The sequence below is a fragment of the Rhinoderma darwinii genome, chromosome 5 (genome assembly GCF_050947455.1).
Source record: "Rhinoderma darwinii isolate aRhiDar2 chromosome 5, aRhiDar2.hap1, whole genome shotgun sequence".
Taxonomy (NCBI): domain Eukaryota; kingdom Metazoa; phylum Chordata; class Amphibia; order Anura; family Rhinodermatidae; genus Rhinoderma; species Rhinoderma darwinii.
In genome coordinates, this window is record NC_134691.1 from 108555568 (window position 1) to 108580277 (window position 24710).

The window sequence follows — 24710 nt, forward strand, 5'->3', positions numbered from 1 at the left end:
GGGCTGGAACAATGAGAAGTGTATGACGCTGATTGGTCACTGATTGGGCAGCCTCATACACTTCTCTGTACAACACCCAGTTGGTAAAAAGTAAAAACACGCCCAGTTGTCCATTGAGAAACTCATTAGCATAAATCTAAACTAGCTCATAACTTGCTCAAAAATTATCGTTTTTCAAAATAAAAACCACTGTTGGAATCTACATTACAGCGCCGATCAGATTATGTAGGAGATAGGGCACTTATAATCTGGTGACAGAGCCTCTTTAAGAACAAGTTTAAACTTATGCTTCTTAGAAACCCAATAAATAACATATCTGCAAATGTATTTAAAACGGGATCATCATTTTAAAAAAAAATTGCTTTATAATGAAATTCACTGTTGGAAACGCAGAAACATTATAATGACATAATTACATTTTAGCTAAATATTAATAGCATTTTAGGTGAAATACACGCTCCATCCCTTATCCCAGATCCTATAGTGCCCTGCTAATATCTGCTTTATTTTAGGTTTTCATGGCAATTTGTTGCCATTAATGTTTTCTTGTTCAGCAGGTACAACCAACAATTGGGGAATTTTAGCAAAGCTACTACAAAGTAAAGAAATACCTTTAGCAACCAAATAGGTCACTAGAGCCTGGGAATAATGAGAGCTGAAATCTGATTGGTTGCTTTTCAGCAGTCCCCATCCCCCATTATCTGCTGGATGTTTTTAGTAATATTGAATATTACTTTTTATTATTATTATTTATTATTTTTTAGCAATATTGAAATAATATTCTTAACTTCGAGCTGTTATGTTAATTTAACGTCAATAATCCACTATGATGGAATGTATAAATCATTTTGACATAAATGTATTTTTTAATATGATTAATACTAGCATAATCCTTCTATTACTCATTGTCGTATACATAGCTTGCTACAGAACTGGGACTAGAACACATTCAGAATTTGTTTGTGATAAGTCCCTAATTCTGTAGTTCTGATGAAATAATCAATGTTTCCTTGGGGTATGTAGAAGAATGGCTGGATTACCTGTATTCCAATGGATAAGTTTTTCCTGAACAGATTCTTTTTCCTGTCGTCTGCAGTGATGGTGGAAACAGTTGACGTGGAGTTTACGGTCATGGTGTTGTCCATATGCTGGCTTGCTGGGCCATGAATCTGAGCGTTGGCAGCTTCAATAGCGGCTGTAAGTGCTTTCATACTGTCCAGACTCTCAGTAGAATTACTGAGCCCTGACTGACTTATCATATCCCCCCTTTGTCCATGTCCATCCATGTAGGCATCTTGGGCAGATTCTGTGCTACTCTGAGCAGTGATGGAGATGAAAGGTTTTGTTGTTGTCCGGGGTGGTACTGGAGGAGGTGTCTTTTTATATGTTGTAATACATGAAGATACTGAAAAAGAAAAGATAACCAATTTAACACTTCTTCAACCCTATGTGTAATATGACATCATTTAGAGTATTGTCTTCCTGCTACTTCTGAACAGAGAAGGACGAAGATGAGCTGAGGTTGTGTTGACATAGATTGTCCTGACTCCCACTTAGAAGTCGACAGATATAATCATTACAGTATAAACTGTACATCATTGTTACCCTAAGTAAAATGTCTAATAGAATATGTCTGAGAAAGATCTTCTTTTGAGATATTAAACTTTAATGTTTATCAAGTGCATTGTAAATCCTTTAGCTTCTTCACAATGTATTGTATTTCTTACTTTGCAACGTTTCAAAAATAATAGTATGTAGACAACCCTTCCTTCAGACCCCAAAAGTAGGTCCCAACCTTTGTTCTTTGTGCGCTACGTTTTTTCCGTGCTGAGCACTCAACATCATGTGCATATTTATGCAAGGGCCATTGCTTCACCACCTTAAAAGCCTCATGTCCTAATACACAAGTCGACATATTGCTGTAGCGGAATGATAGGGATCCAATGGTAGGCAGTGGAGCGTGAAAATGGCGCAGCATCTATTTATCAGTCTTTTTTTACTTATATAAGGCCTAATGGACATGGCAGAGCAGAGTGCACAGTGCCTGTAAGGAGGCGCACAGTGTCCCTGCTGCTCTATACTATGAATCCATAGGCACTCTGTATGCTGCCACGTGGTGCTTTCCTATGGCATCGGATTATACACATATTCTCCCATGCTCTGTATAAGCAGTGATTTTAGCAAAGAAAGCAGCTCTGTAATATGACATCTGATGGAGCATGCCACAATTTGTTTTTCTGTTAGATTCCATATAAAATCAGAGGCATACGGAGATATAGTAGCCCTCTCTAGACATTACAGCTCCGTACGGTTGTATGGAGCAGAAAACTGTAGTATGCATGAGGCCTAAGGCTGTACGTAATATTATACCAATTGTTATAAAAGTTTGATTTTGTACATTTTGTCCGTCCCTATATATACATTTCTCTCCCTCCCTAACACGTGAAAATCAGACTGGGACACCATGGATTTAGAATCTTCATTATATGCGAGTATGAAATGTATCTGTGAATAGCCGAACCTTGGCTGAAATCTGTGACTCTGAATTCTTTCCCCCCTATATTTAAAAACGTGATTAAATAAAAGATAGTGAGTTTTTTTTTCCTTACCGCCCTCTTTATTTTACTGTTAGCTGCTCCATTCCTGGCCACTGCTGCGTTACTTGATCCCCACTCTGTGTCTGCTGTGTGGAGTGGAAGTCAGTCTCTCAATGCAAAAATATGAGAGCCCTGATGTTGGATGTACCTGCTTTCTCATAGATTTGAAATGAGAGCGTGAACTCCAGTCCACACAGCAGATGTTATAGGATTTGGGTGGACAGAGTATGGGTCACGAGACTGAACGGCAGTCTAGAGTTGAGCGGCTAACAGTAAAATAAAGTGCTCAGTATGGGAATAAACCTCACTACTTTCACTAAATCAGGTTTTTTAAACGGAGTGGGGAGACATTTTCCACCGGATTGCTTCTTCAAATTGGTTCGTTCATTCCTAATCTTTAGCGAAGTATGAGACGGATGTATACATCAAAGTATACTAAACCATAGACGGGCTCATTTATAGCTTATGTCAGGCACAGACATGCTGTCACTGTCATTTTCCCAGTTATAAATGACTCAGGTATCATAAAAGGTACAAGGTGTGCTTTCAGCATTCTTGCATGGGACATCTCCTTTAAAAGGAATTCTGAATGGATTTGTGTTTGCGCTTGTCTTACCATTGTATTACAACTTGCTGTCAGAGGGGCCTGAAATGAATTCAACAACACTGATCAAATATTCCACATCCAAGCAAATGTGAAACCAACTTCAAATAAACATCTACATGTTTCATAGTGAGAACAAAAGAGAGCTATGTCCACATGTCGCTGCATGCCAAGTGTCTTGTAGAGACTACAGGATGTGCAATTTGTACACAATGGAGTAAGATACACTAAAACATTTATAAACAGGGAGCAAGTATACAATATATTGACGATGTTCTTAAAGGTTAGTTATTTGGACAAGTCAAAGTACTTTTGTATCTGTACCGATGGGACAGAAAAGTAGCTGGTAGACAGCAATTAGATAAGTGAAATAAAATATATAAACCTGTACTGTGTGAACAAGGCCTAAGCAGCCGATTTAGACTGAGGGATGAATGATTATAGCGTTCCCCAATAAGATGAATGTCTGGAAGTACAGGAAAGTGTCTGCCCAATGAAAACTGCTTTATTTTACGTATCTCTCCTGAAAAACCTCAGAAATTTTTACATACGTTCCCTCCACCACCTTTATGGCCATTTGGTGACTCTTTCCAACCCAGAAGAGGTGGCCACTCATGAGTGTATCTTTCTTTTTTTAATCTCTGACTCGGCTATCTCCATAATTTCTATAGACTTATATGCCATATGTGAATAGGCATTAAATTAATATACTGGGGGAAAACTAAGGCAAAATTACCCCTTTTGGAAACGTGTCTTATTGGGGCAGATTTACTTACTGGCATACCTGTATTCGAATGAATGGCATATGTGTCAAGGGTGATGACACTTTTCCTGGTTCAAATTAAAGTTTTCATTTGTGTTGGTAAAATGGGTTGTGGCCTCTCAGTCTCACCAAGTGCAACTCATTTATAAAAGTTTCCTTATACCTGGTTCAATGTTAGGAAGTTATGCCAGTATTACTAAGTCTCCCCTTTAGTGTTCTCTTGTCTCAATGATGCATTGTGTGCCTTTAAGATATTTCTCCCTACAGTAATTTATAAAGCAATTTTCTTTAAAGTGGAAAAGTTTTACTCTTAAGGTTGAATGTAATGACCCTATGGTTATAACTCACCCAAAATGCATCAAGTGGAGCAGAAATCATTTCCTCCCTGTGCTTACAGTTTGTCTAAGCTGTGACTGAGCCCTCTTCTTAATCACATGACGTTTCCTGTCAGGGCACCCTAGGACTTAATCCCCTTTCAAATAAATACAGCATGAATAGTCCAGAACAGGAGGGATATTTCTTCCCAGCAGGCTGAGCTATACACAGATTTCGGCTATATTCTTTCTATATGGATTTTCAAAGACTCGCCTGAATACAAATTTTCAAGGCCTTCAAATTTAACTTTTGGTTATCCACGTGCATTCTTTATGGTAGGATATCAAACGTTTGCTATCAAATATTAACCGGAGGAATCCAGTCTGCCGGAATGAATACGTCTGGTGGTTTCTTGCTGCCTCTGTGGGAGTGAGAGAAGTCGTCACGGTTACTTCAAAAGACGCATTCTTACACGACTATTGGTGGGATGTATTCAAACTTCTTGGGTGATTAAGCATAGTGAACGGACTCGGCTTCAAAGAGTATACAGCAGCAGAATCAACAGTCTACTATATGGATTATAGGACTGGGAACACACAATACTGTGCTTTATTTTTCAATATTTTTGGATTTTGTGTTGTAATTATGCAAATTTTTTATTTTCCTTTTTTTAAACAGACATAAGGAGGATATTAGAAAAAGTCCGCTAGTAGAACATAGGTCTTGTGATTCATGGCACAAAATGACACTTGTAACTTCTGTATACAAACTGCTCGTGAAGTAAAACGCCACCTTTGGAAATGCTTTAAATGATATATAAATAGTAATTCCGTTAATGTGCCCTCTAAGAGGCTGTGTCTGCTAAATGGGCCTCCAGAAAATAAGAATTCCCCTGAAACTTTGAGGAGAATAACTATTGCGAAGCGTCTTCTTATTTGGTGTCAGGTCCGCACTGTGCAGTTTGGTGCAGTTTTTTTTAATCCTTTATTTTAAGTCAAAGTCAGGGGAGGATCCTGAAGAGAGGAAAAGTATAAAGGAAAGAAACGTCTTCTTTTTTTAAATAATTCTTGTTTTGGCTGTAAAAATAAACAAAAAAAAAGGCCTAACAAATTGGAAGTTTTAAGAGTGGAATTTTTCCTAAAAGGCCTTCTTCACACAGTACAGTTTTCCTAGAACTTTTTCTTTAATTACAAAACGTCCTGACAACAGCCGCACAAAACGCATTGTCTGAATTTTCACAGCTAATTGTGTGAACAGGACCCAAGAATGCAGGAATGTTAACCAGTTTTCTGAAGACAGTCTGTTAAAGAAAGTAATGACAAGAGGTATAATTAGGGGTTTTCATTAGGCAGGAATTGTTGAAGCACACCCTTGCGGGGGTAAATCAGTATTACATATAAAAGCATGTGGAGATGAGTAGGTGACAGGGCGACAAAAGGAAAATCCAAGCAAACAAATATTGCACGTGAGCACAGAAAGCTCTCATAGCGCCTCCATGCACTGCCTGGCAGCTTGGCATGCTGGGCAATGTAGTTGAGTGATGACATCATTGATGGATTTAGACTTCTTCTTTTACAGAAGTCAATGAAGTATCCAGTTTATCTGCAGCCAGGTTCTTAAGAAACATCGAATCTATGCCAATTGTATTATTCATTCTACGAAATATACCCAGAATATTTTCATCCAAATCTATGGAAATATAATTTGATCTTGCATGACACAAATATATATATATGCGCTAACCCCCCGCCCTCCCACCGCATTTGGTGTTAACATAAGACCATTTGTAACAGTCATGCTGTATGGCTGGATGTATGCAACTGAACCTGTACATATACACATGCCCGCCATAGACTGACAAGAAAACAAATGTATACCACATGAATTAATGTTTTTTTTTTTTGCATACAGTTAACTGCACTTTTTAATACAGTTTTGGATGTATATTGCCCAAATGTATGCCAAAAGAATACCAATTTTGGTATACATTTGTCCATTAAAATCTATTGGCATATCAGTGAATTCATTACAAGATTTTCATGGTGTATACTCTGACCATGCACTACAGAAGTGGTGTGAATTTAGCCTTAACCTGATAATCTCCATGATCAACATAGACCGTGTAAAAACAATAAGAACTGATGTAGCAATCTTTAGCTGTAAATTCAGGACACCAGCCGTAATGTATATAATATATCTGTCATGCAATTGGTCACTTGTACTGGGGATTCATTCTAGTTAAAGGGGATATGTGGGGACCGAAAATTATTAGCAATGTGCTCACTGCAGTATGGCAGTACACTCGCGAATATACATTCCGGTCCCCGGTTGTGATGATTATGGGATTTTAATAGATTTTTATAGCGTTGGTGGGGGACCGGAAGTCTAGTTGCGTAGTCTTCCTTGACGGCGACACGACTCTTCATCATGTGACCAGCCCCGCTGTACTCTATATAATCGATGTACTACTGCTTCTGCTTGTACATAGAGTACAGCGGGGTCGGTCACAAGACTGCGCAACTAGACTTTCGGTCCCCGAGCGCTATAAAAATTTATTCAAATCTCATAATCAGAGCGGTATGGGACCAGAATGTATATTAGCGAGTGTACTCACATACTTCAGTGAGTACACTGCTGATGCTTTTTGGTCCCCAGATAACCACTTTAAGCTGTTCATACACTTTAGGTTAGACCTTGTTTTAGGTCTTCTGTATGTGGAATATTTTTAGTTATTTTTTGGGATATCCTCAAATTATCATCTGTGGGGGAAAACTTGGAGTGGAGAAATACTAGTCTCAGCTGTGAGATGTATCAGGTCTGTACTGGCTACCATCTTTTGGATGTAAGCAAGAATGCCTTCGTTGACTGGCAGCAAGCAGTGGTTTTCAAAATGGTGAGAAAATGAAACAAGCACAAAGTATATTACGTTTAATAAGACTGGAAACGCCTTTAGACGGTCAACAATGTGCTTGTCATTCTTATGACTGTTCTTGAATAACTCTCCAGAAGAAAACAACCTTTAGCAGTTGTGGGAACATGTGGCTTCCCAGCTGATATGAGACTACAACACCCTGCATGCCCTGACAGCTGCAAGCTGTTATGGAATGCTCAGAGTTGTAGTTTGACAATACAATAGGCATTGAGATACAGTATGTCTGATCAGAGAAACAAAACCCTTGCATTCCCTTCAGCATTCCAGGGAAATACAGCAAATTGCAAGCTGTTAGGGAATGCTGAGAGTTGTAGTTTGACAATAAGGGTATGTTCACATGGACTATTTTCGGCCATTTTTCGTGCCGTAAACGCCCGAAAAACAACCGTAAAATTGGAAGCATAACGCCTCCAAACATCTGCACATTGATTGCAATGGGAAAAATGGCGTTCTGTTCCGATGGGCCGTTTTTTTACGCGGCCGTTTTGAAAAACGGCCCCATAAAAAAATGGCTGTGAAAAAGAAGTGCAAGACACTTCTTGGGATGTTTTTGGAGCCGTATTTCATTGACTCTATTGAAAACAGCTCCAAAAACGGCCATAAAAAACGCCGCAAAAATCGCGAGTGGCTTAAAAAATGTCTGAATATCAAGAGCTGTTTCCCCTTGAAAACAGCTCCGTATTGTCAGACGTTTTTAGTCTAGCGTGTGAACATACCCTTAGCATTGAGATAGGTCCAATCGGAGCAACAAAACCCATGCATTCCCTTCAACATTCTCAGGAAATCGAGCACATTTCAGCCATTGTGAATATAGACCATAATTTTCCCTTTAGCCACCTCCAGATACAGGCAGAGAGTAATAAGGGTATGTTCACACGCCCCAAAAACGGCCGAAAAATCGGAAGCAGAACGCCTCCAAACATCTGCCCATTGATTTCAATGGGAAAAATGGCGTTCTGTTCCGATGGGCCGTTTTTTTTACACGCCCGTTTTGAAAAACAGCCGTGTAAAAAAACAGCCGCGAAAAAGAAGTGCAGGTCACTTCTTGTTCCGTTTTTGGAGCCGTTTTTCATAGACTCTATTGAAAACAGCTCCAAAAACAGGCGTAAAAAACGCAGCGAAAATCGCGAGTGGCTTAAAAAATGTCTGAAAACCAGGAGCTGTTTTCCCTTGAAAACAGCTCCATATTTTCAGACGTTTTTGCGTTTGCGTGTGAACATACCCTAAGGGCACGTTCAGACGTGGCAGAATTTTTCCGCTGCAAATGTTGGTGCAGATTTGTGGCAATTACGCAAGGAATCTGCACCAACATTTGCATATTTGACAGGTAATTCAGACGTTGCAGATATCACAGCGGACTTGCCACAGATTTCAGTTTTTGCATTGCAAAGGCTGAAATCCGCAGTGAAATTCCGCTTCTTCTCCGCATTGGAATGAGCATGCTGCGGAGGGAAAATTCTGCACCGCAGTCTTATTTCCGCAAAGTAATTTTCTAAAAATGTATAGAAAGAAATGGAAAAAAAACGGCCTCTGGAGAACTCCACTGCGGACTGTCCGCAGCGGAATTCAACAGCAATTCCGCCACCTCTGAACGCCACCTAAGACTCTCTCATAAGTCACCTTGCTATGAGTTCAGTTTAGTGAATGGAGCCATCTGCCCATCTGCTGTGCACGTTTATCAGGAGACCATCAGCAGGATTCTTCCCTTCACAGGAATAACCGTTGCTCTGTAAGGATGGGTGTGTTTGAGGGAAACATTTTCTAACTCTTATATCAACATGTGCTTTTCTTTGTTACTTCTCTTACAGTTGGCGGTTGCTGGATCTGGCAGGGGACCAATAAGTTTGACAGCTGAAGCTAGCACATGTGGATCATTGCCTAAGAGCAATAGTTGATATGGCAGCAGACAAAAGCATAAGCTTACTATGACTAAGAGGATGTTATTGGCAACAGGTTACACAATGTCCCTCTATAGTACACAAGCTGCATCCTTTAAAGTACAGTCAGCTTGTAGCTACAGCCATTCTTTCATAGTTTGGTGTATTTCATGAACTCACTGTCCATTCTACACATACCGGGGCCTCATGCATGACAGCAAACTAAGAAGAATAATTCTTTAGAGCTTACATTTTTTGTCCAGGATTAGAAAACGGCCAGCGGCCATCTCACCAGGCGGGGATGGGGCCCCCCATATCCTATAGATATGCCATATATGTCTGAGATAGGAATACAATGTAAATGTACAAAAACTTCCTTTACTTCCCTTTTTTTTAAGTATTTGTCTATAAATATTGAAGACTTTTGGCCCATTTTTTACTGTATTTTGACTTTTTGTACGGCTGCTTTACTTGAACGCTGTATAGTGGTATTATATGTGCACTACATGGCGGTATTATTTGGACTCATGTATTAATTGAGCACTGGATTGCAGAATTATGCAGGGACTATGATGGTATTCTTTGAGCTTTGTACAGCAAAATTATTTTGGCTCTGTAAGACAGAATTATTTATGCACTGTATGAATGAATTATTTTGGCAGTGTACACCGTTCCCTCTGGAAATTATAAAGTTGAAAACTCCAAATCAAACCAAAAAACAGTGGAAACACATTTTGAGTTTTGAGTTCTAATATTTTGCATGAAATCAGAACGTACCACACCAAAACTTCACAACAAAAATCAGTGTTAAAAACTAAAACAAGGTGATGGAATCTGAATGAAACCCAAAACCCAAAACACCAGGGACTATGCACATGTCTAATATTTACAGACAGAGATTGATAGCGATTGGGTGGCATAAAGTATGTAGTACATGTAAAAGAAATGCTAAACATTTACAGCTGCAAACCGGCATATTTTACAACATAAATGACAAACATTCAACTTTATAATCCCAATGTTTTCATGAACCTTCCCCTTCTTTATTGAATTGCTTTTGCAGTAATATATGAAGTATTGTTTGTTATATAGATAAACGGTTAAGGCCTCATGCACACGACCGTAGCCGTGTGCACGGCCGTGATTTTCGGGTCGGCCGGCTGCGGACTGTCAGCCACGGGCCGCCCGCAAATCGTACGACATGCACATGGCCGCCGTCATTGTTTTCAATGAGCCCGGACCGCAGAAGATGTCCGTAATAGGACATGCCCGTTCTTTCTGCGGTGCGGGTTCCCGGGCCATGCACGGACCGTAAAAACTACGGTCGTGTGCATGGCCCCATAGAAAAGAATGGGGCCGCAATTCTCCCGTGGATTTTCGGGGGAATTGCGGCCGCAAAAACACGTTCCAATCCACTTCTGATCCTAACTGAAAAAGTGTATGCGGAAATGACTAACAAGACTACATTATATACCGTAAATAAAAAGTGCTGGCGAACATTCAGGTATCTAAGCTTATTGTTTGTACCATCAAGTAACAAACCATATATTGCTACACAGGTTGGACATAGATCTGCAAAAAATGTGGTCAGAATGGGATGGCATTGTGAACATAGAACTGTTAACCCAAAGAACTGCATGACACGGCCACTTTAAAGTGTTCTTATCAAAACATGGACTTTTTGATCATTATTCGACATAAACCCCATGTTAATCACGATATAATACAGTAATATAGCAAAGCTGAATTTGTCATTTAACCATTTATTTTTTTTACCATAAATCACATCAGTTTTCCTGCACTCGTATGTAAACCCACATCTCACAAACCCAGCTCTGCTACATCTGTAATGAAAGAATTCTCTTTCTCATCAAGTATGTTCAGTTGACTAATATGCAATATATCAACCATTAGTAATTCTAAATAATCCAGACTGCCTTGCCATATAGATTTTAAAGTCCGTTAAATAAACTGTTACCTGTGTCAGTTTAGACTTGAGTTCCAGGTTGAGATTATGGCAAGAAAGTCTGGGGCGACTTGCAAATGTTGCTTGACTTTTCCACGATAAGAAAAAACTGAGGTCATTTGACCTGTGATTTCACAGTGGAGCCTTATTAGGCCCCGTTCACACGAAGTATTTTGATGAACTTTTTAGCGTGGAAACCACTCCGCAAAAGTCGTCAAAAAACGTCCGAAAATGCCTCCCTTTGATTTCAATGGGAGGCGTTTTTTGACCGCGAGCGGACAAACCGCCTCGCGGTAAAAAGAAGTGACATGACCTATCTTGAGGCGGTTTCCGCCTCCAAAACCCCATTTCAAATCAGTGGGAAACGGAAAAAAAAACGCCTCGACGTGTGTTTTGACACGTTTTTGTCAAACTACTGTGCAAAAAACGCCTGGAGCAGTTTTTGCAGGAGGAATTTTCCACCTGCAAAAAAACTCTGTGTGAACTAGGCCTTAGCCCTATACTAAGTTGTAGTAACTAGTAACTTAGTAAACATGTAGAGTCTTATATAATAAATAGCTAGTAGGTTCAGTCAGTGGTCTTTCTTAAGTAGAATCCATGTTGCTTTCTACATTACTGGATACTGATAAATTGCTTCTTTAGACAGTATTTATTTATGATCGCTACGGTCAATTACTTGTCATTGAGCTCCATTCTGCATATCATATTAACACTAGAATATAAAAGGGTAAAAAAAAATTCAGCTTGTTCATTTGAGCTAGTAAATATAAGGGTCATATATTTTTACTACTCGCAATCTAAGTTTTCAAAAGATTCTTCATGAGATTAAATGATTTGACTTATCAGAGAAAACCCATTAAAACTGGAGCAGCCACGGCAATCAGTTAAGTTTGCTAGGCAAAGCCACGGCCAGCCAGATATTTGCAGCGGGGTAGTATTAGGGCATGACCACACATGGCGGAATTCCTCCGCAACTGTCCGCATCAATGCCGCACAGAATCTGCGTTGCAGATTCTGCAGCGGATCTGCACAAAATGTGCAGAAAATTGATGCGGACTGGCCGCTGCGGACTGCAGGAAAAGTGCTTCTCTTCTCCCTATTCAGTGCAGGATAGAGAGAAGGGACAGCACTTTCCCTAGTGAAAGTCAAAGAAATTCATACTTACCGCCCGTTGTCTTGGTGACGCGTCCCTCTTTCGGCATCCGGCCCGACCTCCCTGGATGACGCTCCAGTCCATGTGACCGCTGCAGCCTGTGCTTGGCCTGTGATTGGCTGCAGCCGTCACTTACACTGAAACGTCATCCTGGGAGGCCGGACTGGAGACAGACGCAGGGAGTTCTCGGTAAGTATGAACTTATATTTTTTTTTACAGATACATGTATATTGAGATCGGTAGTCACTGTCCCGGGTGCAGAAACAGTTACTGCCGATCGCGTAACTCTTTCAGCACCCTGGACAGTGACTATTTACAGACGTCTCCTAGCAACGCTCCCGTCATTACGGGAGCCCCATTGACTTCCTCAGTCTGGCTGTAGACCTAGAAATACATAGGTCCAGCCAGAATGAAGAAATGTCATGGTAGTAAAAACAATACGCTCCGCAGCACACATAAGATCTGCGGACTTCATTGCGGAATTTTGACTCTCCATTGAAGTCAATGGAGAAATTCCGCCATGAGTCCGCAACCAGTCCGCCACTGCTCCGCAACAGACAGAGCATGCTGCGGACACCAAATTCCGCTCCGCAGCCTATGCTCCGCAGCGGAATTGTACGCATCGTGTAAACGAACACTGCTAAATTAAAGTGAAAGTCAATGGAGAAACGGCTCCGCTGCGGATTAACGCTGCGGAGTGTCCGCAGCGGAATTTAAGTGAAATTCCGCTATGTGTGAACCCGCCCTTACATGATAACCATTCAGAAAAATGTCTGTCCATGTAATACATGGATTGCTCGACTGTTGTCTTGTAGAGGGGCATAATGAGCAGGGCACCCCTATGATATCTATAAGCCTTAATACAAGGCCTTGCGAAAGTTTTCACCTCTCCATTGTTTTTTTGTTTTGTTGCATAACAACCTGGAATTAAAATGGATTTTAAATGAGATTTTATGTAATGGACCTGACCAAATAGTCCAAATTTTTACAGTGGAATAAAAAAAATAATACCTTGTTTAGAAAAATAAATTAAAACTAAACACTGAAAAGTTGTGAGTGCATAATTTACTTCCTTTGCTATGAAGCCCCTGAATAAGGCCTCATGAACACAACCGTAAAAATCGTCCGTAATTGCGGACCCCGCTGATTAACCCCGCTGATTAACCCCTTAGAAGCCGCGTTTAATAGCGATTGCGGCTTCTTACTGGTTAAACCACCATCGACGGCCCACTACATGATAGCGGGTGGTGATGGTTGCTATGGCAACGGAGGCCTAACAATGGCCTCCGGCTATGCCATCTACGGAAGCCTAGTGGGTCTTGACAAAGTCAGGACCCACTATGCTTGCTGTCAGCGAGTAGCTGATAGCTCTAATACGCTATAGCTGGACTATTTTGTATTAGAATTGTGATCAGGGCCTCCTGCCTTCAAGTCCCCTAGTGGGACAAAATAAAAAAGTTGAAATTAAAAACATATGTATAAAAGCAAAAATCCTCCTTTTTCCTTAATCAGTCCTTTTATTATTAAAAAAATAAAATAAACAAATAAACTATACATAATTGGTATCACCAACACTGCCTGAATTACAAAAGTATTTCGTTATTTATCCCACGCGGTGAATGCCATAAAAGACAAAAATAATAAACCATACCAAAATCAAAATTCACCTCCCAAAAAATTTATCAAAAAGTCGCATATACCTGAAAATGGCGCTGATCGAAACTAAAGTTCGTTACGCAAAAAAACAGTCCTTGCAGGGCTTTATAGATGGAGAAATAAAAAAGTTCTGGCTCTTAGAATATGGCAACACAAAAAGTAGAAGATTTTTTTATAAAAAGTATTTTATTGTGCAAACGCCATAAAACATTAAAAAAACTATAAACATATGGTATCGCCGTAATCGTATCGCCCCGCAGAATAAAGTGAATATGTCAATTATAGTGCACGGTGAACGCTGTAATTTTTTTTTTATAGAAAACAATAGTAGAATTGCTGTTTTTTAGTCACCACGCCTCTTAAAAAATAGAATAAAAACTGATCAAAAGGTTGCATGCACCCCATGAAAACTACAATGGATTCCTCAAGGGGTCTAGTTTAAAAAATGGGGTCACTTTTAAGGGGTTTCCCCTGCACTGGTACCTCAGAAGGTCTGCAAATGCGACATGATTCCCAGAAACCAATCCAGTAAAATCTACATGGCAAATAGTGCTCCTGCCTTTCTGAGCCATGCCATTTGTCCAACCAGCAGTTATTGACCACATATGGGGTATTGCCGCAATTGGGAGAAATTTCTTTACAAGTGTTGGGGTGCTTTTTCGCCTTTATTCCTTGTCAAAATTAAAAATTCGTACCTTTTATCGGAAAAATGTGTCAATTGCACAGCCTAATTTCAGAAAATGCAGCAAAAAACCTGTGGGGTCTAAATTCCCACTATACCCCTCGATAAGTTCCTTGAAGGGTGTAGTTTTCCAAATAGGGTCACTTTTGGGGGGTTTCCACTGTTTTGGCGCCACAAGACCTTTTCAAACCGGACATGGTGCCTAATAAAAAGGAGGCCTCAAAATCCACCAGGTGTTCCTTTGCTTCTGAGGTCGGTGCTTCAGTCCATTACCACACTAGGGCCACATGTGGGATATTTAAAAAAAAAAAATGCAGAATCTGGGCAATAAATATTGAGTTGCGTTTCTCTGGTAAAACCTTCTGTGTTACAGAAAAAAATGGAAGAAAAAGGATTTTCTGTCAAAAATAAGAAATTTCTACATTTCACCCCTACTTTGCTTTACATTCCTGGGAAACACCTAAAAGGTTAATAAACTTTCTAAATGCTGTTTTGAATACTTTGAGGGGTCTAGTTTATAAAATGGGGTGTTTATGGGGGTTTCTAATATATAGGCCCTCAAAGCCACTTCAGAAATGAACTGAACTGAACTAAAAAAAAGAGGCTTTTGAAATTTTATGCAAAATATGATAAATTGTTGTTTATGTTCTAAGCCGTGTAACGTCCTAGAAAAAAAAAAGAATGTTCAAAAAATGATGCCAACATATAGTAGACATATGGGAAATGTGAACTAGTAACTATTTTGGGTGGTATAACCATCTGTCTTACAGGCAGATACATTTAAGTTCAGAAAAATTACATTTTTTTAAAATGTTCTCAAAATGTTGCTATTTTTCCACAAATAAACACTGAATATATCGACCAAATTTTACCACTAACATAAAGCCCAAAGTCATGAGAAAACATTCTCAGAATTGCTTGGATAGGTTTAAGCATTCCAGAGTTATTACCACATAAAGTGAAATATGTCAGATTTGAAAAATGGGCTGAGTTAAAGAGGCCCTGTCACCAGTTTATAAGTGCCCTATCTCCTGCCTAATGTGATAGTCGCTGTAATGTAGATAACAACAGTATAAAAAAAACAAAAAACATTTATTTTGAGTTATGATTATTTTTCGTATTATGCTAATTTCTTCTAAATGCCCAACTGGGCATTTTTTTAAAACTTTTGACCAAGTGGGCGTTATAAAGAGAAGTGTATGGCGCTGACTCTGGTAAAGTTAATGTGGTAGTAAGTGATGGCACAGCATGATCTCGCGAGATCATGCTGTGCTGTGAGTACAGCTGAACATGAATGAGGAGAAGTGTATGACGCTGATTGGTCAGCGCCATACATTTCTCTTTACAACGCCCACTTGGTCAAAAGTAAAAAAACGCCTAGTTGGGCATTAGCATAAAATGAAAAATAGTCATAACTCCGTCAAAAATAAACATTTAAAAAACAAAACAAAAAACTGTTGTTATCTACATTACAGCGACTATCACATTAGGTAGGAGATAGGGCACTTATAAACTGGTGACAGAGCCTCTTTTTTTTTAAAGGTTTTATTTATTAATTTTCAAAGTACAAAAGTACAAGTAAATACAACATAAGTACCAACCCGTAAACTGGTTGGAATAACAAGGCACCATGGTTACAAGACATTCAAAGTACAGATAAGGCAGTGAACAGATGAAGGAGTATCACAATACAGGATATACTTAGCTGCCAACAAGGAGCAGAAGATGTGACCACAGTAGATGCCTAAGAACAACTAAAAGAACATACATGCAAACACCATTCACCCAAGCACTCCAGTCATCCCGCATTGCTCCCATTCCATCCAGAAGGGAAAACAAACATTAAACGGCAGTGTCCGAGGCCTCCAACCATCTAGACCAAATCTTCTCAAACTTGTCAGGGCAGCGCCTGTTAAGATACAGTTTTTGGTACATAGGTACGTATTTATTTACTAACTGGACCCAATGCTCCAGATTCGGACAGGTTGTGGCCTTCCATGCCATAATCAGAACCTTCCTAGCACAAAATAAAACAAAGCGAAACAATATTTTATCGTAATGGCCATGTACAGTCTCATTCATTATGCCCAAAAAGCACACCCTAGGGTCGAGGAGCCGAGGAAAGTCAAAGTTATCATGAAGGAACTCCACTACCGCAGACAAAAATTGTGAAACCCTTGTACACAACCATATACATTGGAGATATGTGCCAACAGCAGATTGACACCTAAAACAGCTATCTGACCCGGACGCCCCAATACTCAGAAGTCTAACCAGGGTATAATATATCCGGTGTATAAATCTCGACTGTATCAGGAAATCCCGTGCACTGACAACAGAGTCAAGGAACGAAACCTCCACCTCCTTCCACTCCTCTTCAGCCAAATCAGGATTATCCCTCCTCCACCCCGAAATGCCCTGTCAAAAGGCCGTTTTATTGTAGACAACAACAAGGCATACGTGTGAGTGAGAGTCTTGGGAATGTCCGGGGTGCCAAGCAAGTCCTCCACTCTAGAAAACCCCAAGGAAGTTGTAGTAGAACCAAACTGGGCTAGGCAGACATGGCGTAATTGGAGATAGTGAAAAAAAACCTTCCCGACAACCCACACCTCTCCTCAAGCTCAGAAAAGGACTCAAAGCCACTCTCTGCAGAGTACAATTGACCTAAGAACCGAATTCCTACCCCAGCCCACATCCCCACCCCCGGTAATGACATTAGATGAGATAATCATGGATTGTTCCACAATGGGGTCCTAGGAGAGTGAGATGGACCTGTTACGTCCCTTAGTAAGACGTGTGCCCTTTTCCAGGCACTAGCTATAGTTTGCAATGGGAGCAGCGCATGACACAGGGGTTTAAACCTATATAACAGGTTGGTAAGACTCTCATAAGAAGTCATAAGTGCTCCTGCTAAAGCAGTGGCGGGATTACTTAAATCTATGTCAATCCACCAGTGTGCCAGCACTAACTGCGATGCCAAGTAGTAGAGATAGAGGTTAGGCGCTGCCATTCCCCCCACTCTTTTAGGGGCCTGCAATAGACTAAGACTAAACCTGGGGGTGCCCCCCTGCCAGCCGAACGAGCGTAAGATACCATCAAGGTGTCTAAAAAATTGTTTGGACAATAGAATTGGACAAACATGGAGTATATATATATATAAATTTAGGGAGATATATCATTTTAAAAAGATTTATTCTTCCATATAGGGAGAGGGGAAGATTCTTCCAGGTATTTAGCTGTTTTTCCCTAGAGACTACCAACGGACGCAGGTTAAGTTCAGGTTAAGTGCAGGAGATTAAGGGAAACCCGCACCCCAAGATAAGTAAATTGAGACAATATTTGTAACGGGACAGGGAGGAACAATAGCCAGCAGAGAGAGGAAACATAACCGACTTGGACCAAATAACCAATAATCCCGAAAAAACCCCAAATGTGTCAATTAATTGTAAGAAAGAAACCAGCGAAGGACAATCATCCGCCAGGTAAACCAATGCATCGTCAGCATACAGGGAAATTTTCTCAATTATAGGACCTCGAAGAATACCTTTTATGGAAACGGAATGCCTCATGACCAAAGCCAGGGACTCAATCGCAAGGGCAAATAGTAGAGGGGAAAGGGGACATCCCTGACGAGTACCATGTCCCAGAGGGAAGGCTTTAGACACATCCATATTTGTTCTCACTCTAGCGATAGGTTTTTCATAGAAAAGGCGTACAAGAGTAATAAATCTCGGTCCAAAATTTAAGTGGGAAAGGAGTATCCAAAGATAACGCAATTCGAGCGAGTCAAAGGCTTTATACATATCCAGAGAGAGAACAAAACCAGGGGTATCATCGTGTTGTGCAGCATCAATATTAAGAAACAACCTGTGGATATTAATGTCTATACCCTTCCCAGGCATAAAGCCAGTCTGATCAGGATGAACCAGGGATGATATAACATTGTTCAATCTAGTTGCTAATACTTTGGCTAGTATTTTAACATCTGAGTTGATAAGCGAGATAGGACGATAGGAGTCTGGCAAAGTGGGATCCTTCCCCGGCTTCAACAGCGCCACAACAAGAGCCTCTCTCATAGAGGCAGGTAAGACTCCCACCTCAGGAGCAGTGGAGTATACATCCTGAAGTCTTGGCACCAAAATCTCCACACTATCCTTATACCAATCTACCCCCAAGCCATCGAGTCCAGGAATTTTACCAGAAGGCAATACCTGAATAGCAGTTGCGATATCCTCGTCGGTAATCGGGCTGTCCAACTCCTGCGCCTGCGCAGCAGATGAACGCCACAGGGGAAGTGATTGCAAGAAGTGCTCTATGTCTTCCTGGGGCCCATTACATCTAGAACTATACAATGCAGCATAAAAATCACTAAACACTTTGTTTATATCCTGGGGGGCAGTAAATAACATTCCTGCAGAGGAGAGAATAGACGGAATAGAGGAACATGGGCGCTCCGACCTTGCCAAGTATGCCAATAATTTCCCGTTCTTATCCCCAAATTCAAACACTGATGCCTCAGTAGATAACACACGCTTTTTCATTTGTTCAATATGCAGTGTACGTAGGTCCCTCTGGGTCCTGGCCCATTGACTCTTTGTAGCTGGTCTGGAATCTAAAATATATTCACTTTCAGCCCTCTGAATCTCCACCACCAGAAACCTCTCCTTCTCCCGGGACACCGCCCTCCACTTAGCTACCCCTGCCGCAAAGGCACCTCTCACCGTGGCTTTAAGGGCACCCCATGCTACCAAGGGGTCCGGGTAGGAAGAATTATGTTCCCAATATAAATCATGAGAGGATAGCACCTCAGATCTGACCTCCGGAGAGGTCAACCATTCTGGACGTAATCTCCAAATTCTGGAGTCTGCTGGAGGACCAGCTAAAAACATCAATATGAGAGCTGAATGATCTGAAATACCCCTAGGTGTGATGTCTATAGAGGGGACTGCAGGCAAAAGATCCCGGGACGCCATGGCAAGATCAATTCTAGAGAACGTATTATTGGTAGAAGAGTAATAAGAGTACCTTTTTTCAGATGGGTACTTCCAGCGCCATACATCTGTCAAATGAAGCAGTGAGGACCAACCATTAAGATGAACAGAGTTTTTGTCCGTGCCCCCCGTTCAATCCATTCACACATTCACACGTAGCGAAATTTCTGTGGAATTCCGCTGCGGACAGTCCGTTTTTTACATTTGTTTCTGTACATTTTTAGGAAACTTAGTTCAGACGTTGCGGAATATAACTGCGGAATTTAGGCTGCAGTGCAGAATTTTCCCTCCGCAGCATGCTCATTATGTTGCGGAGAAGAAGCGGACTTTCACTGCGGATCTCAGCATTTGCGGCAAAATTCACAAGCATTTTTTGCGCGTTGCAGTTCCGTGTCTCATCAGTGAATGGTGCGTGGCTGCGTGATTTTCACGCATATGCCATCCTTATGACACGCGGTTTTGAGGTTTAGAAAAAGAAATGAAGGAGGTGGTTTTATTTTTCCCTTCATTTCTTGATCTACTGTTGCGCGAATCACGCGCAGCACACGGAAGTACGTCCGCGTGCTGCGCGTAATTTTCACGCACCCATTGACTTCAATGGGTGCGTGATGCGCAAAACACGCTCAAGTATAGGACATGTCGTGAGTTTTACGCAGCGGACACACGCTGCGTGAAAATCACGGACTGTCTGAATGGCCCCATTGAGTTACATAGGTCCGTGCGACGCATGTGATTTTCACGCGCGTATCAAGGACGTGAAACACGTTTGTGTAAATAAGGCCTGAAAGGCTTAAATCTGCAGCAAATCTGCTGTGATATCCACAACATCTGAATTACCTGTCAAATATCACGTGGCGGAATTCCACTGTGGACAGGCCGCCGCAGTGGAAATCCACAGCAGCCTTTTTTTCCTTTGGTTTCTATAGCCTTTTAGGTAACTTTGTTTAGACATTGCGGAAAACAACAGTGCGGAATTTAGGCTGCGGCGCAGAATTTACACTCCACAGCATGCACAGTCTGTTGCAGAGAAGCAGCAGAATTTCGGCCACGTCTGAACATGCCGTTAAAATGATGATTTTTATGGCGGGATGATTAAACAAGATTTTATTGTCCATTGTTCATCTTTTCCTGCCCAATTATTATTTTTACGATTGCTTGAAAACGAGAGAATCCTGACGATAATTGGCCTATATTATTAACTATCGTATTTCTATCTATCTCATGAAAGACAATTTACAAGTGTTTCACTAAGTAGCTGCACTCCAGAATATCAGTTTTAGTGCTTTACAAACACATGGGAAGCAGCAGATTGTCTTCTTATGTGAAAAGAACATGCACTGGCAACTTTTCAAAGCATTTCTGCACAAAAGCCACAGCACGGGCATACAGCGTGTAAAAATGGACGTGTTCTGGTGGGGTACTGCCCTGTAGGTAATCCGTGCTATGTACTCTGCAGTGAGCCAAGCAACCTGGTCTACCAGCACAATATAAATAATCCTCCCTTTTGTCAGTGCAGCACAGAAGGAAGCTGCGCATATCTGCATCCCACCTACTGTAAATGCAATCTGAGCGCACTGACTGCCTGTCAAGATGGGGAAATGACTACAGGCAGGAAATTACATCTGTCCTGCATTTGATTTAGGAAACAAAAAGTCTTGAGAACATGAACTTGTCAGAACTTCAGTGGAGGATCGCCTTACACACAGATCCTGCATAAACATACTCCCACAATCTCACTGAAGTCACCAGAATACAGCTCGCCAGTTTCTGTAACACCCTGCACTGACACCTTAAAATACACAGGAAAACGAAAATAACTCTATTACAGCTGCCCTATATCCACAAGAGAATAAAACAGCGCTCTGTTTCCATTGTTCTACATTATATCACATATAGGATATGAAAACGTAGAAGAAAATAGCAAAGATAAATAATGTAAAGAGGTTTGGTATTTCCGACTCCGACCAGGGGCATAGCTGTAGGGGGTGCAGAGGTAGCAGTCGCACCAGGGCCCTGGAGCCTGAGGAAGCCCAAAAGCCCATCAGCCGCATAAGAAGACACCAGTAAGGATATATGGTAGGTGGGGGCCCAGTTATAGATTTTGCATTGGGGCCCAGGACAGAGATGCGAGTAAAGCTGACTAGAATACATAATAAACATAAAATAATTGTCAGCCAAATGATTACTTGAAAGACAGCTACTCAGCTGGACATGCCTATTATTTATCTGAGAGAGATAAGGGGCTGCCATAAACTTTTGGTGCTGCTCATCTCAAAGTAAGCAAAGGATTACTCATGAAAAAAACAAAACAAAAAACTGTCATAAGTGTAAGATGTTGTCAGTTAAACTATTTTTCAGCTGACAGTTGTCTTTAGTTATTTGCTTGTATAGCTCAGTTTAAGGGTATGGTCACATGGCAGCGTCCAATACGCCTGAAATTACGGAGCTGTTTTCAGGCGAAAACAGCTCCTGAATTTCAGACGTAATTGCTCGTCCTCGCTTTTTTCGCGGCGTCAATTACGGACGTAATTGGAGCTGTTTTTCAATGTAGTCAATGAAAAATGGCTCCAATTACGTCTCAAGAAGTGACATGCACTTCTTTGATGCGGGCGTCTTTTTACATAAAGAAAAAGTCTGTGTGCACAGATCATTGTAACCCCATTGATTTCAATGGGCAGATGTTTGCCGGCGGTTTGGAGCCGTATTGTTTGCTGGCGGTTTGGAGCCGTATTTTCGGACGTAATTCGAGGCGTAAAACGCCCAAATTACGTCCGTAAATAGAGCGTGTGAAGATACCCTAACATGCAGATTTTCTAGAGGGAGATAAGAGGCTGCCAGACACTGGAAAACAATAAGATTGGGCATTATAATATCCTAACTATAAGGGCTTATTTAGACGAACGCAATATACGTCCGTGCAACGCACGTGATTTTCATGCGCGTCGCACGGACCTATATTAGTCTATGGGGCCGTGCAGACATGTGCGTGATTTTTACGCAGCGTTGGTCCGCTGCGTCCAAGTCACGACATGTCCGTTCTTTGGGCGTTTTTCGCGCATCACGCACACATTGAAGTCAGATAATGGCACCACTTATATTATAACAATAGGATGTGATGTAATTCAAACTAACCTATCCTTGTTTTACTCAATGGCAGACATAGAAATAAGATTGCCTCATGTCTATGGCCACCTGTGTATAATGTATAAACAGAGGGATGTCATCATATCTTGTGGCACGTAAAATTATGTTGGTTATGTAAGTTATTCTGAAAAATGTGTACTGAAAATATGGAAAAGGGTTAGTGTTATCACTTATATAAATTGTAGGTGTACAACAATCTATGTAGATATTTTGCAATTGTTAGGGTTTAAGAAAAAGATATTTAGCTATACAGAATGCACTATATTTAACCAATATGGAGGACAACCTAAATACCCCTCTATAAAGAAACTAAATAGATATCAGTAGGTCATATATAATATATTTATATGGGGGGGAGGGCATATATTAGAAAACACCCATGACTACGGGTGACGTCAGCGGTGACTCATAACATAAGCAGAATGAAAACCTAAAAATAGTCAAAACCCACGGTTATACTGAAAATATATAATTTTATTGGTACAAAATATAAAAAACACACATTAAAATCAAAGATGATTACCACAGTGTGAAGCAGATGAGGCCAGACCGTTGTCAATAGTTGGATAATAAATAAACATATATGTGTTTTGGAAGTATCATGAGTAAGGCTTGGAGTAACTGCAACCATGAAAGCACATTCAGTGCTCTACATAGTGTATGAGATAGATAAACCCAGGAGACATGGAATGTGTTCTAGATAATATGCAGAGTCCCAGGTCTGAGTAATCATTTGAAGGCAAAGATGCAGTCAGCACCAGACCCAAACACATGGTTACATAAAAAGTATATGTGGATATATAGTATAAGCAACTTACCAATAGATTTGTGCTGTCTGGCGTCACACCCCTGGGTTTATATATATGAGCCGTATTTTCGGACGTAATTCGAGGCAAAAATGCCCGAATTACGTTCGTAAATAGGGTGTGTGATCCCAGCCTATGTCTTAAGCCAGTATAAAGCTTGCCATACACATAAAATAAAAGTCGTTCAAACCCAACAATTTTAACGGGATTGGACGACAATCTCATGTGTATGGTGTCCTCACAATTCTCCGCTAACAGCAGATACTGGGGCAAAGAAGGATTGGACATGTTGGATTTTAGCAGGACCGATCCTTTGTTCTTGCGAGACATAAGCCACTGCCAGAGATCTCTGACAGTGGCTTATTCCACTTGCCCCATTTAAATAAACATGAACTTGCATGTTCAGTCGACAGCTATCTTATGTGTATATTCGATGTAAGACAGAGAAGAAGCCCCACCATTCACAAATTAGTGTATTGTAACGACGGGGGTAGGGAAACGAACAAGTGAGCCCTAATCTACCCGCCACTCTGTCCCTGCCTACTTGCAACGACCCACCCTAGGCGACGGGGTACAACTGGGCGGCGGTCCCTACGCTCAGTAAGTGCACGAGACAAACATACAAGGGAATACAAAGCAAAGGGAAAGGGGCAGTTGCCCACGGAAACACCGTGAGCAACCAGAGTGGTGAACGAGCCAAGTCAAACCAGGAGAGCAAGAGGTACCAAACGCAGAGCAGGAGAGTAGTAGTAAGCCAGGGTCAGTATGGAGCAGGATCAAAAAGTTAGGAGCTGTAGCTGGGCCAGGAAACCACACGAGAAGAATCACAAGCAAAGGAGGAACAGGAAAGGCAGGTATAAATAGACAGAGGGCAGGAGCTAGCTCCGTCTGGCCAGGCTGCGATAGGCTCTCCCACTCCTAAGCCTGCCATCCTGAGTGGTGGAAGATGGAGGCGTAGATTCAGGTGCAGACTGATTACCTATGGGAGTTAACCCCGAAGCTGTGCCTGGCAGATCCTTTACATGTATACTGTTCCTCTGGACCAATTTAATAATCTACAATTGGTATTCTGGTGCCATGTTACCAGCATGGACCCACATTGGTGCCTGTCTTCCACCATAGACATATAAACACAATTTCATAAGAAGCCATGTAATCTAAGCATGTTTTTGGAGTGGAGAACTGAGTATCCACATGAAATACACGAATATGGGTAGCATATAG

At 41.1% G+C, this 24710-nt stretch overlaps 1 protein-coding gene across 4 annotated transcripts in view; it reads right to left on the reverse strand.

Annotated features, from left to right (window-relative positions):
* The window catches only part of DLGAP1 (DLG associated protein 1), a 598634-nt gene that overhangs the window by 54088 nt on the left and 519836 nt on the right, over positions 1–24710 (reverse strand). For all 4 annotated transcript variants that reach the window (XM_075826387.1, XM_075826388.1, XM_075826390.1 and 1 more), the window contains one exon: positions 1041–1405. In XM_075826387.1, the coding sequence (XP_075682502.1) occupies positions 1041–1405 (365 nt within the window). The remainder of the gene's footprint in view (positions 1–1040; positions 1406–24710) is intronic.